General features: G+C 36.3%; 1 protein-coding gene across 1 annotated transcript in view; it reads left to right on the top strand.

Moving 5' to 3' along the window:
• FBXL2 (F-box and leucine rich repeat protein 2) overlaps nt 1–19,846 on the top strand; it is a 77,237-nt gene that overhangs the window by 30,288 nt on the left and 27,103 nt on the right. Inside the window, exons 4-5 of the mRNA XM_009272431.2 lie at nt 1,657–1,718; nt 18,424–18,478. Coding sequence (XP_009270706.1) covers nt 1,657–1,718; nt 18,424–18,478 — 117 coding nt within the window. The remainder of the gene's footprint in view (nt 1–1,656; nt 1,719–18,423; nt 18,479–19,846) is intronic.

Here is a 19,846-nt window from a genome sequence, read left to right on the forward strand (position 1 = left end):
TTACCTTTTTTCCAAACCCCCCCCCCCCCTTTTTTTTTTTTTTTTTTTTTTTTTTTTTTTAACCAAGAAGCAAAGCAAATAGTTACCAAGTATACATGTTGATGGTAGGATGGACAAGGGGTAATATCCTGTCCTGTGAGTCAGGAACAGCATATTCTTAGTGAAGGACAGGGGAAAGATTTCTTCCAGTTGTTTTTCATGTTTCTGTGTTGTGTGGTTTTCATATTTACCTTTTAGCATTCAAAAAACTCTCAGCTATTTTGGATCCCTCTTTCTAGCTTTTGTTTCTGGTAATGTGGACAGCAAATGGACTCCATAAAGGCCTTCTCTTTATAGGGGAAGTGATTGCTTGTGACTTTGACTTCCTCCAGTCTATGCCATGGTTCCTTAAATTCTGATTTGCCTTCTGTTTTGTTTATTGCTGTGTTCCTTTGGCAAAATTTCTCAAACCTAAATATTTACAATAAGTTGTAAAAGCAAAGCAAATAGTTACCAAGTATGTGATACATGTTGATGGTAGGATGGACAAGGGGTAATATCCTGATGCTTGAGTCAGGAACAGCATATTCTTAGTGAAGGACAGGGGAAAGATTTCTTCCAGTTGTTTTTCATGTTTCTGTGTTGTGTGGTTTTCATATTTACCTTTTAGCATTCAAAAAACTCTCAGCTATTTTGGATCCCTCTTTCTAGCTTTTGTTTCTGGTAATGTGGACAGCAAATGGACTCCATAAAGGCCTTCTCTTTATAGGGGAAGTGATTGCTTGTGACTTTGACTTCCTCCAGTCTATGCCATGGTTCCTTAAATTCTGATTTGCCTTCTGTTTTGTTTATTGCTGTGTTCCTTTGGCAAAATTTCTCAAACCTAAATATTTACAATAAGTTGTAAGTCTGGTCAATATCTCCGTTGTTTAGTTTTTCTATTTAACTGTTGACTGATCCTTTCCTCCTTTTGCGGAAACGCTTCCATATATAATCTTAGTATTACCTGCTTTTTCCCTTGGGCATTTTCTTTCGGTCTCTCCACTTTCTTTTTCTTGGGAGATATGTTAGTAATATGAAGTTCTGGGTGAGAGGTATTTTCAGTTTTTCTTGTAGCATTTCTTGAGGTGCTTCCCTTGCTTATATAGCAGTTGCTGTCATATCTGTGGCAGTAAATTCTTTAAATCTTTAGATTATTATATTTTATCCATATTCACATACCTGGGCCAAAGTATTTACACTGTAGACAGTGAAGGAAGGGTCCTGAATAACTGGAAAGTGTCCCATTTATGTTTTCTCTAATGTGACAGTTTTAGGACTGTGCAACTAGTGCATGTTTGTATGTGTCTTGCTATTGCTAGAAGTTTCGCTACTGCCTAAAATACTTCTTTATGGGGTGTAAGTGTGGCTTCTGATTGCTTGTTTAATGATTATTAAGTTGCTCCACAATTTTTGTGTGGTTAAGTCTTAGCTCTAGGGAAGAGCAGGTGTATGCATGGGTGTGGCCCTGTTGTGTATATTGAAATAATTTTATAGTATTACCAACTAACATGTTGAAAACTTGATATTAACAGTAATTTAAAAGAATTAAGCGCCTAAGTAGAAGGTGAAAAGACTCTCTAAAAGCTGTTTTTCTTGTTGGTCTTTTTAAATGATGTTTTTTCTTTCTGTTTCTAGGTTTTCTCAAATACTGATGAAGCCCTTATTAACAAAAAACTACCCAAAGAACTTCTGTTAAGGTAATTCTACATAATGTGTTAAGGAGTAAAAATCTGAGGATTGTACATTGCTTATGTGGCTTACAGACTATCAAGTGCTATTCATTCTTTCTTAAATCTGTCTTGAAATAAATAGCAACATATCTGATTTAATTCTTGGAATTCTTGAACTTGTTGTCTTTTGGTTAGTCTTGATTTGTTTTAATGTGTACAAATTATACTGTACCATGGAGGATGTCATTTAATACTGATCTTTTCCTTGCATATCAGAAAAAGTGGTGAAATAAAATGTCCAAAAAGCTTTGGTGTACAGAGTAGTCAACTCTTCCATGCTGCACAATGTTTTATCTGTCTGAAGAGCCTATAATCCTTTCTCTAATATAGTTCACACTCTTCGTGTCATGAACTTTGTTACAACAAAATAAAATATAAATTCAACTTCAAAGCTTTCAAAAAGTCACTGCAGTGAAAAGCGCTGCCTGTTGCCATTACTGCCAGTCTGTTATATGAGGTAGAACCAACAGGAGGATTTTTCTTACTGTGGTCATTCGGCTAGTCATAAATTTCATCAGCTTGCTGGTGTGTGAGTAGATCACCTTTGCAGGAGTTAGCTACAACACCAAGATCAGTAAGTTTAGCCCGTGGTTGAGACACTGATGGATGTCTTCATGCTCTCATCCTGTTGAAAGTTGATTTCAAGCGAAGTGTAACTGCCAAATGTGGCGATACCGCTCGACTGGATGTGACCACTTCAGAGATGGAACTGAACCAGCTCAGCAACATCTTCTGTTACCTGCATATAGGTTTTGTTGCAGCCCACTCTTTGAGGGGAAAGAAAAAAAAGAAGGTGTTCACTTATAATGCTGCAATTAGTTTTTAGTGATGGTATTAAAATTGAGCTGATGATTTCTTCTTGATACACTAAAGAGATGTTTGGGTTAGCTTGTATGTATGTCATTGCTTCCTGTTTGATTTGAAGTGGGAGGATGTCGCAAATAATGGTATTTTGCATCTTGTGTCTGAAGAAAGTGCTTTTAAAACATTATGACTTCTTTTAGTGTCTGTACTATCACAGTGTTCTCTTGGTGGTATTAAAGAAGCAGTCTGTTGTTAAAGGAATTGAATTTTAAAAGGATTTTCATTTTTGTTGAGAAATACTCATTCCATATGGTGACAGTGTTGTAAATTAGACTCGTAGAACTGTTTAGAAAATGTGATTAAAAGAGATGCGTCACTGTATGATGCCCTGAACAGAAATTCTGATAACTTTTGCTTTGTTGCACTCAATACCACACATGAACCACAAGATACAAGTCAATTTAATATGCTGCCTCCTTAGCAAAGAATCATATAATCTGCAAGCACTTTTTTTCTAGCAGTAGGACTCTCCAAATATCTGTGGAAATGGCTGTCCTTTTCACTGTTATGGGTGCTAAGTATCCCATTTATGTAATTCAACAGAATTTGTTGATGTGGTTTAGACAGTGAAAAGTATCGTGCACTGTAATCTGCAAACTTTTTTTCTAGCAGTAGGACTCTCCAAATATCTGTGGAAATGGCTGTCCTTTTCACTGTGATGGGTGCTCTTCTCCAAATATCTGTGGAAATGGCTGTCCTTTTCACTGTTATGGGTGCTAAGTATCCCATTTATGTAATTCAACAGAATTTGTTGATGTGGTTTAGACAGTGAAAAGTATCGTGCACTGAGATAGTAAAGACATCTTCTTTTGAAAGAACTTACTGATTATGTAGTATGCCTCAGTTTTCATTGTAGGATAAAAAGAAAATATCTGTGAAGCTATATAGATATTAAATTCCTAAATTATTGTGTCTATGCTAATTACATGAGCAGCATCTATTAAATTAATGTGTTGAGGTTTACTGTGAGAATTCCTGCATCTAACTTCTAGGTGTCAGTTTCTTGAATTGTGTATTCCAACACCAAACCTGGTAAGTTCTTTAAAATGTTATATAGGGAGTAGCTTGTGTGTTTCATTGATCAGTATGTTTATTCCAACATATATCTTACTGTACAGGACAATTTAAAGAACTCAGCAGGAAAAAACCCATGTGCAAGTACTTGGACAGTACCAGTGGCTGAGCTGTTAGCTCTTGTATTCAAGATAACTTCTTACAGAGCAACTCAGGGGATATATAGGCTCACCTTGGATTTGACCAACTGGGGAAGTGGTGCAGCTAGGCACTGCCACTACACTAATTATCATTGCAGTGTCTAAAGAAGCCTTTTGTGTGGTTGAAGGGCTTCCTGGGGCTGGAATGACAAAATAAAATAGCCCAGGCTGAGCATACACAGAACTGATGATTCAGTCAACCATCTAGTTCTTGTGCAGACATGTCCTCTTTGCAGTTGCACAGTGATCTACCAAAGTAGCGTTGCAGCTGTAGCCAGAAGAGTTGATGATCTAAGAAATTGAATTGGGACAGTCAGCTTTCTCAGTAAAGATCATCATGATCTCATGCTGAATGCTGGGGCTCAGGTGATGGTCTGTCCATAGCCAGGGAGAAGTAAAGTCCGCATTTCATAACACCCACAATATTGTGCTGACCATCAGGGCTTTGGAATGGAGAAGAAGAGGATGGGTGGGAGAGATGCTCTGTAAACCTCCTTTTGAAATTGTACTGCTGCAGAGACAAACTCACAAGGCCAGAGGCAGAGCATGTTAGAGAGTGTGTTATGATGGGATGTGGGTCTGAGTTCTCATTCCTGCAGAGTATAGATACCTCAGGAAATTTAAGGGCACAAACCTGGCTGTCTAAAGGATTATCAGTGGGGAATTTGTTTTATGCTCCTGCACGTAAATGCTTTTGTAACACTGAGCCTCAATGTCTTTCAACACCTAAAACAGTTTATGCTCATGCTACAATATGTTTTAAAATTGTTTTGCCATATGGTTATGACAGGAGAGGTTAAATATTGCCACACTGAGTGTAATTAATATCCTAATTATTTTTACTATATTAACTATGCAGTCTACCTTTTAATTAAAAGGAGAGTAAACTGGTTGCAGTGGAAACACTTTGCTCACAGTGCCGGAACTGAATGGTAAATACTGTTGAAAGTGTCATCAAATGCACTTAGTTTGCTTGCTTGTATCAGATATGTATGAAAACTGTTGGAAAGCACTACAGCTCTTTTTTAAAAAAAACATGAAATTTGACACATGGAAAAAGTGGTTAATATCTTGTTACAAATATCTGGAAATGAAATGTAAACACAGTTTCTTCTGTTGCAAGAATTGATCTTGTTCTCATTTGCATCAAGTATTTAAACTTCTGTAATCTTGACTTTAACAAGCAATCCAGTTTTTTCCTTTAAAATTGAGAAGCCTTTTTCTGATGGTAGACTTAGGAAATACTACCACTCTAAAATGTATTCATTTGTTGCTTTAGTTGCATACTCTGAAGTTGAACAAAGTAAGCCCTTGGTCTATACTGCAGTTCTTACTCTTTCTCATTATTATTATTTATGTATTTATTTATCTAACAACCAGAATTAGCTTGGAAGGTTTTCAAGGCAGTGTCATGTCTCTTGCACATTTTCTACAGAAAATCTACTACACTTGTAAGTAAATGACTGAAACCTTCAGCTTCTCAGGCAAGAAGCTCATTTGAAAGGATACAAAACCAGAGATTATCTGTTCCTTCTCAAGTAGACCCAGATAACTGGGCAGAGGAGGAAGGAGGATATCTGACTAATATGGACAGTGATGGTTTTGAAGACAACCCTGGTTTGGAGGGACCAGTTATGCTTTGAAGTAGGTAGAACAGCTTGATTGGAGAGAGGGAGGCATTTCATTTGTAACTTTTTCTGGTTTATGGGCATTTATTTTTATTTGTAATATTGGATTTTTTTTTTTTCCTGTGGAAGAAATAGGCTGCTTCTAAAAACTTTGGTTTGTAGTACTGTTCAAGCAAAAGAAAAATGATCACCCCCATTAGCTGTTGCAGTGCTATTAGTTTGCCAGTTGGCAAGGAACGCTCTGCTCTTATATATTACAAGAAGTGAAAGGTTGAATAAATGCTTAGTTGTATAATGTTTGAGTAAGAATCCTGCGGAGGTGGTATAAATTGTGTAATTTAAACAATGTTTTCAGACAATTGTAGCTTTATTTTTTTTTCTTAGCCTGTGTGTTTATGGAAAAGCATCATTTGATTATACAGGACGTTAGTTGTGGATTTGCCTTGGTGTCTAAAGTTAATAAACCCATATCATCAGAAGAATCAGAAATCGTCAGAGATAGACTATTGCAATTTTAACAGTAACAACTTTTCCAGTAAGATGTCACAGCCTTGAAGATGATCATCTTTTTCTTTTTTTCCTTGTAACTTGCTGGAAAAAACAAATGGATTTTTAAAGTTACAATATGAGTTTGAAAAGCATTGGAAACAAAAAAACTTAAGTGAATGTAATTAATATTAGAATGTTCTGACTTTCCAACAGCTTCCAAAAATTTTTATGTTTTGTGCTTGATAAAAAGTAATAATACATGTTTGAAAATGGAGGTATAGCCGGTACTTCTGGCACGTAGAAGGACAGATAACATTTGTTCATTTGTATTTTAACTGTTAACGTTCTGTGCTATAAGATTTTGCACGAAAATGGCAAGCTTCAGAAATAGAGATGTTTATTCCTTTTGGCCTGAACCATTTTCAGTTCCTTTCTGCCTACAAAGTACCAACTTCATAAATAGTACCACAAATGTAGAAGCTATTATGAGTTCTGCTATAAACCATACTTATTGGGTGCATGTACTTGAATAATAGGTCTTAGTCATCAGACTGAAAATTTGAGTGCTCAATCAGATTTAAAAGAGGATAAGCAAAGTTATGGGACTTAAATTAGGAGAGGAACCCAGGAGTTGTGTTCCAGCAGCAGCTTTTCTTGTATGCAAGAATATGCAGCTTGTGAGTTGGCTAATGAAGTATTATATATATTTTCATGTTTCTGTTCTTTGCTTTTATTACTGCACAGTGCTTTTTGCTCAGCTTTTAGTGTGTTCATTATTGTACAGAAGAAAAATTACCAGAAGCTTAAAATTAGTCAAGTCAAACATAGTATTTGGTATATTTGAAGTGATGCTTTACCATCTGTGTGCTTAACTGTGGGGGAAATAGAAAAGAAATATAGCAAAGGTTACAGCAAAAAATGGTCATAATGCCATTGGGATTTCTTAGCTAGGTACTGTAGGTACTTAAACGGCCCCCAATCACTTTAAAATTTGGCTGCTGTATCTTAGCGTACAAAGTACCAACTGGTGAGTCGAAGAACTCAAAAATACAAACTTGTATCTAGAACTGTTCTTAGTTGGTAAGAATTTTGTAAGCAGACAAACAATGCATGTATTTTGAGGGTGGGGGGAAATCTATCATCTCAAACATGATTCATTTTCCCTGCTTGAAGGATTTGTATAATTAAATAGGGCAATATTTCACCCTGAGTAGCAAAGACTGCTGTTCAGTGTTTGACAATCTCAGGAAAACATTACAGTTTTATAATGCACATGCAGTCTTTGATTTTAGACCATGTTTTGCATCTCTTTGAAGTCCTCTGTAGTAGTCTGCCAAGCAATTACAATATAGCTATTTAGAATCAGAAACAACCAAATGGATACAAGTACATGAACTGCATTCATACAGATTATGAACTGAATTGGTTGTATAGGAGTTGCTTATGAAAGTAAAACTTACTTCCTTTCTGTATATTTACACAAATCTATGGTTTCTGTAAAGGGGGGTCTAATAGTGCCTTGTACAAGTAACTTTCATTAAGTGAAGTAAGTCCTTTGATTTAGCATGCCTTGAAATACATCTGTCCAAGGAATTACTGCAGAGCAGCTACAACCCTCCAATCTCACACTTAACTACTCAATATAGAAAACTCCTTTAAATACGGGTGAGGGAAACATATTTGTTAACTAGAAATATGGAGAATAACATTGACAGGAAGCAAGCAAGAACAATACAACCGATAACAGCATAATATCAAATCCAGACTCACTCATATACTCATTTCCAGTGGTATTTACCTCCAAAAAAGTGATCAGAAAACCAACCGAGCAAGTGATCAGAATGAATCACAGGCACAGGTCGTGGAAAAGATAATGCCTCTGGAAAGTGATTAAATATTTTGATCTTTAGCCAGGGAAGCAACAGGATGGTAATCCTTTAGGACTATTTAAGACTTACTGGGTGTTTTCAGAATTCTTACATGCTTTAGCAGCAATTGATAAATAATATCACACTACCAATACTGTTTTTGTTTGTTTTAACATGATTTACCCAATGTTAAAATGAATAGTCATTTAGTTTCTCTGTACCTTCAGCCTTCAAGGTAGTGTATCTAACTTCAAATATGCACTAAGAATGCAACAAGTTGCAATTTTCTGATTAACCAACTTTTGTTAGAAAATTTTCCAATTATTCTGAAGTAGGAATGGGTTTTAAAACTTTCCAATGATATACCTTAAATTCAGGACAGAACTTGTGCTCTGTCTGAGAAAACAAGAGAGTCAATAGCTTGGTGGTCAGCGTACCCACTTCAGAATATGGAAAAGGTCTCACGTTGACCTTTTTTTACACTGCTATATGTATTGTTTGTTTGCTCATGAAATTCTTGCCAAGATCTGTTCCAGATGCAAGTTTATATTTTTCAGTTCTTTACCTCACCAGTTGGTGCTTTGTATGCATTTTCTGGATTCTTTGTATGAGATGCTGAACACTTGCAAATGATTATATGATCAATTAAATTTGGCCTTTTGAAACCGGAGTAGGTAGCTGCCATTCTTTATTTAATATAAGTGATTTGTTTTTATTCACCAACAAATGCAAGAGTAAGCTTAAGACTGAATGTTTTGGGCAGAGATGTTTCGCATGGAATTCCTTTAAAAATGTGAGTGAGAGGCTCTAAGAACGCAGAAAATTGCACGCTAGTGTTCTTGTATACTCTTGTTAATGCAGAAGAGATTTGGGAATGGAAGAGTTGGGTTTTTTTTGTCAAGGTGCTGAGTAAGATTTGTAAATTGTGAAAAGGAAATACTTTCTTTAATGCTTCTGCTCGAACAATTGGGACTTCCTTATAAATGGGGTGCTTCAGCGTTACCTGGTTCAAGTACAGATATTATCTCTCAGTAGGAACATGCTTGTGACAAAGGTTTAGTCATACTGGAACAAACAAAAGTAAATAACAAGCATTTGAAGCAGGAGTAACAGCTAAAGGGGATATAGCAATGACTTACACAACTCTTGGAATCATACATTAGCATTTATTTTGTTTCATTTTGTTTTTCTTTTATTTGCTATTTAGAATCTGTTCTTTAACTAATCAAGACTTAATTCCATTTAGAGCTTTATTTGCCTTGAAACTGGAGTTTTATTTAAACTTAATCTCTTGATTAACAAATCATCAAAGCCAAATGTTCAGAAGTATCAGTGATATAAAGAAGTCATGCTTTTTATATGGAGCTTTGGGAGGCAGAGGGGGAAATGTTCTTCTTCCTCATTTCCATGTTAAAAGTGCCATCAAAACATAAAGGCAATTCAAAAGATACTCTTAACTCCCTACAAAAAAAAAAAAATCATTTTGTTAAATATTGATGCTAGACAGTTTAAATAACAATACCAAATAATTATACTTTTTTTTGTCTGTAACTCTTGAAGTATTTACAGAAGAGGTGAGCTTTCTGATGTCTTTCTGATGCAGACACAAGCACCAGGAAGAGAAATCTTTTGTTCAAGGTCATCCTCCAGGCCAGTAGCAAAGCTACAGGTTGGATCAAATCTTTCAAATCCTAGTCCAGCGACTAACCAAAGTTTCCATAAACTTTATGGCTGTAGTGATCATGGTTTATGGAGCATCCCTAGGCTGCGTACCACCAGGGCATCATGTTATTTTTCCACATCTTTACCTAGCCACTAGTGTGCAGGGTGGGTATGGTTGATTTTTGGCTGTTTGGTGCCCGAACTATACAGTCCTTTCACTTGTGGGAAAAGACTGACCGTAGGATAGTTGGAATAGCCAGCAGGTTGGATTGGGACTGTGGGCTGCAAGTTAAACCACTCTGAGCTAATCACTAAGCTAACTGCTTTTATTTAGTAAGATGTATTATAGTTGCCAAATTTGTGCTTAATAGAATCACTTCATAAAAATGAAATTTATATTAAAAAAATTATAGAATAGCTGAGGTTGGAAGCGAGCTCTGGAGATCATCTAGTCATGTAGAAGTGGCGCTTAGGGACATGGTTTAGTGATAGACTTGGCAGTGTTAAGTTTGTAGTTGGACTCAATGTTCTTAAAGGTCTTTTCCAACCTGAATGATTTATGATTCTAACTCCCCTGCTGAAAGCAGGGTCAGCTAGAGCAGGGTTGTTCTTGGCATTGTCCAGTCGAGTTTTGAATATCTCAAAGCATAGAGACTTGATAAACTCTTTAGTCAACCTGGTCTGGTGTTCAACAACACTCCCAGAAAAAAAAAAAGTTTTTCTTTTGTTTAAGTGGAAATTCTTGTATTTCAGTTTGTGTCCATTGCCTCTTTCCTGTCACTGGACACTACTGAGAAGAGTCTTGTCATCTTCACTCCCTCCCGTCAGATATTTATACACACTGATATGATCCCCCCCAAAATCTTCTCTTTTGAGGCATGTTCAACATGGTGCTCACCAGGACCCCCAGGTCCTTTTCTGCGAAGCTGCTTTTGAGTCAGGCGGCCCCCAGCCTGTATGGGTGCATGAGGTATCCTCCTCAGGCTGTGTCTCCTTTCGTGAATTCCTGTCTGCCCATAAGTAGTAGTTCATTTCTCATTTATCAAATGCTTTTCTGCAAATTAGAAATCTTCAGCTAAGACCCATTTTTCTTTACAGAATTCTGTCTACTGACTGATGCCTCAAAAAAAACCTAAAGCAAAAAAAGAAGAAACAACCCCCCCAACAAAAAGCCTGTGCTCTAGATAAGAGCATCTATAGCTAAAACTTTTATAAGAATCCTGCTAATGAAGCTAGAGAGTCATACGAGCCGAGCCGCAATGGCTTCTAGAAATCACAGAACATTGTAGCTTATGCAGCACTTACAAGAAGTGATTAAACTGGACAATCCATGGGGCTTTTAAAGTTAGAAATCTGGATCATCCCCCTCTACAAATATTACAATTTTAGAAAGGCGTGAAGGATGAGTGTGGGGGTGTTGGGAGTCCTCTTAGCTTGTTGCCACTTCATTTCTAGGTAAAAGCACGTGACTTGCCACAGAACATTGTAGCTTATGCAGCACTTACAAGAAGTGATTAAACTGGACAATCCATGGGGCTTTTAAAGTTAGAAATCTGGATCATCCCCCTCTACAAATATTACAATTTTAGAAAGGCGTGAAGGATGAGTGTGGGGGTGTTGGGAGTCCTCTTAGCTTGTTGCCACTTCATTTCTAGGTAAAAGCACGTGACTTGCCTCATCCTTTTGTTTGAAAGATAGTATTTGGTCTTTAATGAATATTGTCTTGGGAAGGGAGAAAGGTGATTTTTATTTAGAATAAAAAAAAAAAAAGACAGAAAACTCATAGCAAAGAAAGGATTCTGAAACTTTCTACTTCAGCTTCCCTTTTGGAAGCACCGCAGTGAGATTCCTAACCAGTATTATTAAAGACTTAATGATGTTAAATATTAAGGTTCTTTTCTAATAACAGTTGTTACAGTTTTTCTGCTTAAGAGTCTTGTGTCTTGCTATGATATGAATCAGGATAACCAATGCAATGAGGCGATTGCTCAAAATTGTTAGGTCAACAGCTATTTTGAGTGAAACAGAGCTAAGCAAAGATGCTGAAACTGATTTTAGCATATATCTGACCTTTTGTGAAACATTAGATAAAATCTGTTTCATGGGTTGAGCTTTTCTTGGACACTTACTACATGAAAGTTTTGTATTCGAGTCTTTAACTTGACTTCTAAAACGTTACAAAACTACAAACTTTTAAGTTGTATTACTCATCCATAATATCCAAGTAAATACAAATCAAAGATGCAGCAGGGGTGCATTCATGCGCTATCTTCTGTATTTAATTTTCAGACTAAAGTTACTCTATCATTTGCATAACGTAGTTGTATGTTAGCTACATAATTGACCCTGCAAAAGAAATTACCACATAATGTAGTTGCTGTATTCTGTGTATTTGATGGTAAATTAAACAGAACTGGCCCTTCTTGAATTTGTTATTGGGCATTTTCTTTCAGATACTAAGAGAATTATGTACTGAAAGTGTTGCAGTTGTGTTACATATGGTCATACTTTAAGTAAAATTTATATTTTTTTTTTTAAGGAGCGAGTACTTGCAAGTAATGTATAGGCCATAAAAAGTTAGATGCTGTCCTGTAACTATAAAATGAATCCAGCAGAGCTGATTATTTGTAGAAAAAGCTGACTTCTGTTTCAGCTGAAAATAGATGTTAGGCATCCTGTAGACAGCCTGTTCTTTTGCAGTTGCTAATACTTACGTACGGATTGTGTAGCAATAATCATCTTGGCAAAAGAAAAGGTTTGGCTTCTAAAGAAATGGTTTTTGGTGCCCCGTTTGTTACTGAAAGACTTGCTGTGTAGATCTGCTGAGAAAGGCATCTTAGCCTGAGAAGTTTACAAGTGGAAATTGCAGGGGTAAAAGTTACTGGAAAGTTTTGGAGTGTCTCACACAGGTTCTAGTTTAAGTGCTTTACTTCACAAAGTAGCACATCCCTAGTAAAAAGGGATTTGCTTTAGTAATTGACCTGAAAGGTCAAGCATTAGATGACTCAGTGGATGTGTGCTTCATGTAGAAATTGGTATTTGTCAGCCTTTTGTGACATGCTACTGAAAACAAGACAGAAATGAGCTAAAAGATACTTTTTTTTTTTTTTAAATAGAAAATAGTCAGACTCCTCAAGCTTTTAATATGCCTCACCATTTACATTTCCAAGACAAGTAGTATTATGGGGTTTTACTGAATTAAGATGTTACTGGAATTTACCAATGGAGCAGGTTCCTGCAAAGTTGGTGAAGGTTAGAACACCACCAACACTAGAATTGTTAATTTAACCGTATAGATATAAATTTATGCATGCAAAATTCTACTTTTACTGATTATGGCTAAAAATTATTATGCTTATGTGTGCGTTTTATGGCCTGCATGTTTATATTGTAATGTTTATATGTAGTGCTGGACTGCAGTTATTGGTGACATGCCTCACCTCATTAGGGTGTTTAGTAAAATGGGGGACAAAGGGAGAAGAGAAACCTTCCACATACAAAGAATTGTAATGATGTTTTGTATTTATTGAATAGGATGTTTTAGGAGAAATACGAGACAGCTTCTGTGGTGGTCGCAATACTTTGCGACTGTGTGTGTTCAAACGTGATTAGTAGTGAACTGAGAGTGGCTGATGCTCTTTTCCCCTGTTGCTTGTTAACAGAGTATGCTTGGGCATTCTTCCAGAAAATTGTGAGGAAAAACCTGCGAAAAGTCTCTCTGTGATACTTTTTCACGTGTATAGGCTTTACTCTTCCATATTGCCTTTGCATTCTAACAGCATGTAAAGGACTTTCATGAGAGCAGGTTTGCTATGCAAGGAATTGCACAAATCAATAATGAAGTCCCTTCCTTAAGAAGTTCATAGTCTAAAATGGGGAAGATGTTACAAATTTGTGGTGTGCTTGTTTTGTAGCAACTGGATGGTGTGGTAAAGTTGAAAGGATCTTCTGAGCAGATTATCTAGATGATGTGCTGCCTTCAGTCAGGCATTTCTTGTCCTTCTTATGTTGATTTTGATAGTTTGTCACCATTCTTTGTGTGCAAAACCACTATAAATTTAAAAGATGTGAAAAATAGAAGTTCTGAAATAGAATTCCATTCTCAAGTCAGTTATTTAAAAAAACTCTAACTTATGTTATTGCTGAAGCTTTTTAGAAATTACCGGGCACTTCTGTCATACCAAATTTTGGGGTTTGGGCCAAAAATTCCAGGAAGTCACAGTATGTGTTTGTGGTACTTACTGTATGCATTTTGTTATCCACTTTTTATCAATCCATATAGTACTGTATCAAAATACTTAAAATAAGTAATTGCCAGGCCATTACTGCAAAGCTTATTCCTTACGTGATCAAATTGGGAAGGGCCTTACCAAGGTGAGAAGGAAGCAGTTTGACTCTTGCACAGTTTGATTTCTCACTCTGTAGGTGGTACGCTGCACAGTGTTAGGGTTTTGAGAAACAGCTGTTTCTTTCCGTGGCTCCATAGGGAGGGAAACAAAATATTAGGAGTCAGTTAGTTTGGAAAGACACAGGGCAGTCTGTTTATAGCACACGGGAATAATGAAGCATGTGTGGAAATATACGGGGAGATGATAGAGATTGTAGATCATCACTTCTTGTAGTTGGCAGGACCATATAAATTGCAGTGAAAATGCCTTAAAAAGGTGACTTAGGAGGTTTGTGGCCCTCTTACGCTGAGTTTTGGTGAGTCTGGGGTATCAAGAAAATTCCAGAAGACTAGTGTAACACTTTTTATTAGGCAAGGGAGAGATGACGGGAAAACTCAGCCTCATATTCAGTATACAGTAGAAAAACTCGCCATAGATTTGTTTGATAGAAAATTGGGAGAGAGGAATATAGCTGACAGTTGTTGTGGCTTTGTGGAAGGTAAGTGATTGGACAATATCATTCTTTGAGAGTAAACAATCGGTTGGCTTTACCAACCAAAATCACATGTTTCTACCCAGGCATTTGACTTTAACATGAGACCTTTTCATTTTAAAAGTAGCACTCTGTGTGCAGTATATCAGTGCATGTTAAAGGGATTCAGGATTGGTTAACAGTTGTTGCAGCAATTGACATTAGGCCCAATATCATTCTTTTTTTTTTTGTATTATTTTTTTAATTTAATGCTTTGGAAATCACTGCTTCAGAAGTCACTGGAGGTAAAAGTTATAGATGACACAAAAAGAACTGTATGGTAAACTACTTTGAAGACAAGGCACTCCTAAGGAAGTCCGAATAACATGATAAATTGAGGTGTGTTCAAGCAAGATTTTAATTAATTTACAGATTAATTTCATGTGGCTAGATATACAGGACTAAGGAATGCTACAGAAAGAGCTGTGGCCTGCAGTGTGTACTCTCAGAAGAGGATGTGAGGGTGAAATGGGTAAGATACTGTAAGATTCTTGTCTGATGCTGTGTCAAAAAGGCTGTTACAGTGGCCTGAAATGGCTCTGAAAATGGGGGTAGTGAAATCATACTTTATGTCTGTGTACAGCTTTGTTGATACTGATAAATTTTTTTAATGCTGCACGTGCTTCTGATGTCTACATTTGAAGAAACATACTGGAAAAATGAAAAATGTGCAGAGAAAATGAGCTTTAAAGAACTAAAAAAGATTGTTAAAAAGAAGAATTAAAGATGACATGATAAGTGGCTTTAAAACTCGACAAGGAGAAAGTACTAACTGCTAAAGCACTCCTTAATGTGGTGAAGAAAAGTAGGAAAAAGCATAAAGCTGGAAGTCAGACATTCACCTTGGAAATAAGGCAAACATTTTAACAGTGATTAACCAGTGGAACAAACTACCAGGGAAAGTGGTGATTTTCCATCTCTTGAAGGCTTTCAGATCAAGAATATATCCTTTTCTGGAAGTTAGGCTTTAGCCAAATACAAGTTTACCATAAGGAGTTGAGGAACTGTGAGCTTGTACAACCCTTTGTGCCTTTGGCATGAAGCTCACGAGTGCTGCAGGTACTGTTAACATTGAAAGATCTCCAAGGCCAAACTCATGAGGCTTGTGTCCAGAGTGGTAAGTGCCTAGGGATGAGAAGTCTTGAAGAGCTCTGATTATTGGTAAGCAGATTCTCCTTCTTGAGCTCGAGACAGGATAACTATGGAAATTTTAATAGCCTGGGATACAGGAAGTCAGAATAGATGATCCTAAACTTTACTGTGGATCTATTAACTTAATTTCCAGTTTCCCTGTACTAATCCATGCCGAAGACTAAGTGGAAGTTAGTCCTGCTGCTGGCTGCATTAGTGTCCATCAACGTAGCTATGGTCATAGAGGACAGAAGTGCTATACAACCATCAGCTGCCCTACTTGGTAGTTTTATCCGCTTTTTAAAATTACAAGTGCCTGCTGACATAGTCCTTCACCCTAAGCGCCAGACAACGTCAGTGTCTGACACTGACAGATGACTGACAATGTCAGTGTTGCCATCTCCATCTCAGTTTGTTGGTTGCGTTTAAAGTCTCTTAAAGACTTTAAATGGCTTTAAACCTTAGTCTTGTGTCTTTTTGGCTAGTTTCCCTGACTGGTAAGTATTTGCTAGTACTTCTGCGGGGCTGCAAGTAGAGAAGCAAGTGTATGTTAGTGGTTTGCATGTAAGACTGTACTATAGAGGGTAAATAAATAGAAAAGCGTGGAAAAAATGTTTTCAAGCAAGTTGGCAAAATGACTCTTAGGAATTGTAAAAGAATTTACTGGTATCTCTTACCTATCATAGTATTTAATTGTGAATAATAATCATTCTGATTTTGCTGGGTTATAATGCGTCCTAATGTTGTTATGTATTTTGATGGGGACAGCTTGGGCTGCCTTGCAAGAAAGTTTCTTCTTTAGAACAAAAATAAAAAACCTAAAAGCATCATGAATGTTTACACTTAATAAAATATTTCTCCTTTTAACATAGAATGACCACTTTTAGTTCTTGACTTCTTAAAAAGTCACTTCATACAGAATGGAGCAAAAATAAATACATCTGTTCTGCATTTGGTTTTAATTTACTTTTTTAACAGAAATCACACATCAACATTAATCTCGTAATAGCAATAAACAATCAAACATGAAGACAGACTGCCAGACAGCTCAGAATAGTGGGGGTATATAAAATACCCTTTCTTCAACATCTTACAATTCCTTCTGTTATTTCTTACTTTCAGTAGAACTTGATACATCATTTCCAAAGCCTGTCACATTCTTCATTTAGGCGAGAGTATTGTATCATGAAACGGTTTGTCACAACTTTTCCTTTCTTCGTTATAAATAACATAGAAATCTGTCTTTTGTGCTTCAGCTTCAGTAAATCTGACATTACCCTCTGATTCCACTCATACAGTGGTACTATGAGGAAGCTTCTACAAGCCAAGAAGCTTTTGCAGCTCTCTACCATGATCTCCACACTCTCATCTTCTGTCGTTTGCCTCATGTCAGGGGGAAGGGTGACTTCATAAGAGGGTTCATGGTGGGTCATTGGTATAAATGCTGCTCTTAAATGAGAGAGAACGCTTCCAGTGCTCATTGGAACAGTCCAGCAATCTTGCTGAGCACATTGTGTACTTTGTGCATAAAACACTGCTAAGTTTCTTAAAGAGGGCAGACCTCAGAATGGATGTTCAAATGACAAAATAGATGCTATCAAAATGAATGTTATTGACAGGGTTTTATAAATTGTTTCATAGCTTCTGAGAATGTCTGTCATTCTGTTTGCATGGCTGATGGTTTTTTGAAAAAATGTATTACTGTACAGTGAAAAAGAGAAAGTGTTTTCATGTGTTAATGAACTATTGGAAGAATAATATCTGAAGTGATCATAATAAACATGCAGGAGGCTGTTATGTTTAAGTACTTCCATTAACTTGCATTACATTTTTTGACTCTTACCACAGCTAAAAATCACAGCGCTTAAGATGTAGGCATCTATTTTGAGCTCTAGCTTCAGATTTCCACTTGGAAAGTAGTAACCAGAATTTTACATGATTAAGTTCAGCATCTCTTACCAGTTGTGTTTGCTCCTCAGTGTTAACATCTCACTACAAGATGAAATTGTTACTATTACTGTTCATTGTTTTGATAACTGAAAAAGTTCATTGGCGAGCAGGTAACAGTTTATAAGTGAATTACAGTAACATCTTTCATATATTTCATATCTTTCATTCTCTGTAATAGAAAATGATTTTGGAATAGGATCTATATTTTATGCTTAAGCTGATGATTTTTTTTTCGCTGAGAACATCCTTTGAACCGATTTCATTGTTGTTTGGAAATGGTATTTAGCAAAATTCATTTTGACAGTGAAAAATTTCTTTCGGAAAACTATTAAGAGTTGGCAGCCTTGAGGAATTCATTCCATGATCAGAATAGTAATGCTAAATTTTCAGTTGTAGTTGTTTCTTGTAGAGTAAATTAAAAAAAGATACTTGTTAGACTTGGTAGTCACTGTGAAACCCCTTTAGAAATTTGGGTCGTTGTTTGTGTTAGTACTTAGATTCTTGAACTTGGATTTATCTATGTGTTGTTTTCCATTTCTTACTCTTCACCGGCCTTTGAAATCTTCACCTGTATTTGTGCAAGTTACTTCTTTAATTGTAGCACAGTTAAAGGTATATAAGCTAGTTTCTCTGAATTAAAAAGAAGAAATAAAAATTTATTATCATTTGTACGTGTTTGGGTAGTAAGGAAGGAGAAACAGAAAATAGATTTTCAGAAGAAGCACCTGCTGGTTCTAATATGTTGGTGTTGACTGTCTTTAGATGATAGCTATATTATTCCTTAAGTCTCAACAAGCAAAATAATTTGGTAAAACACTCGTATTGCATTTAACTTGCTTCTTGTGTAACTGGTGTATTTCCATAGAACTACAGAACCGTGAATCCATGTATTAATCTGAACTTATAATAAAACATTTTGATTGTTGTTCTTTTCCTTTCTTCCTAGAATATTTTCTTTCTTGGACATAGTTACTTTGTGTCGATGTGCACAAGTTTCCAAGGTATGTATTTCTGTTGGGGTTTGTTGTTGTTCCTTGGGATGCTATTCTCTTAATGATATGCAAATCATGGCCCTTAGTGCAATCTGCTTCTGTCCAAAAAAACCAAATAGTTCTCTCAGTCTCTTTGTTTATTAAAACAAATAAATAGTGGGACCAGTTTTGCATTCGGATGTGGAATTAGTTGCTATGTACTGGACTTCTGTTTAAAGGCTATGGAAAAGATATCCAGTTGTGTATGCTCTATATCTGGAGAAAGGATTAAGCCCAGTTTGGCATGATGGCATTTGCTTTTTATAAAACACGTGGCTGTATAACACTATTTTTTAGACGCATTTTCTGCTTAAAATTCCATGTAGTTCGGTTAATGTGCACCATGTGTCTAAGAAGTACATCCATCGTTTGCTTGCCAAGTACAAAAGGTGTTAAGTAGATGGACTACTAGAGGAAAAAGGCACACAGAAGATAATAGAGAAAGCATGCTAAGTAAGCTATTATGTTTAGCTTGTCTTGATTTTTTTTTCTTGAATTAAAATGAATAAAATTCTGTTCCTACATCAAGTGTGTACAATGAAGTGTATTCTTATACAACATGAATGAACTTCTTTATTTCATGCTTTTCTTCCTTCTTTTAATGAGGATTGGGTTTTTTTGGTGTGGTTTTGTTTGTTTGTTTTAATGTATAATTAAGTGTGTAATTATTTCATTCCTACAACCATATCACCCTGGCTTGCAACTTCAGTAAGTTTTGTGAGTCAGCTAACATCAGGTTTTGTTAGAACCTTCAGCTAAAGCCTAGAAAACAGTGGAAGAAAACAAAAGTGATTGAATAAGTTGTATTTTTCTCTCAGAACTACCTGTCAGTTGGATGCAGTATTCTTTTTTCCATTTTTCTGAGCATGTTTGTGTTTCTCTGGCTTTTTTATTTTGTTTTACTTTGAACAACTATTGCTTTGACAGTGAGGGACAAATTCTGAAACACGTACGTGTAACTTAGCACGTGTAAAGGAAAGGCCTGATCCTAACAGTGGAAAGTCAGCAGTTCTCTGAAAGGTTTCTGTTCCTCTCAGAATAGTAACTAGTGAGGTTGAGGAACTGTGGTTTTATTGGAAGGAATCTCATCTGCAGCTACTTTTCTGTATATAGGTCTAGCAAAAGTAACTTACTAGACAAACTTACAAAAACTTTTTTAAACATGGAGGGATAAATCTTGCTGTGTCCATGTATGTACTTTGCATTTAATTTCTTGCTTTCCTGCATGTTTTATGGGCATAAGTTAGCCTTTGACATGTAATCCATTTCGGAGATTTGAGATTCATTCCCACAATATTGTGGTTTAACCCGGCAGGCAGCTAAACACTACACAGCCGA

The sequence above is a fragment of the Aptenodytes forsteri genome, unplaced genomic scaffold (genome assembly GCF_000699145.1).
Source record: "Aptenodytes forsteri isolate BGI_AS27 unplaced genomic scaffold, ASM69914v1 Scaffold398, whole genome shotgun sequence".
Taxonomy (NCBI): domain Eukaryota; kingdom Metazoa; phylum Chordata; class Aves; order Sphenisciformes; family Spheniscidae; genus Aptenodytes; species Aptenodytes forsteri.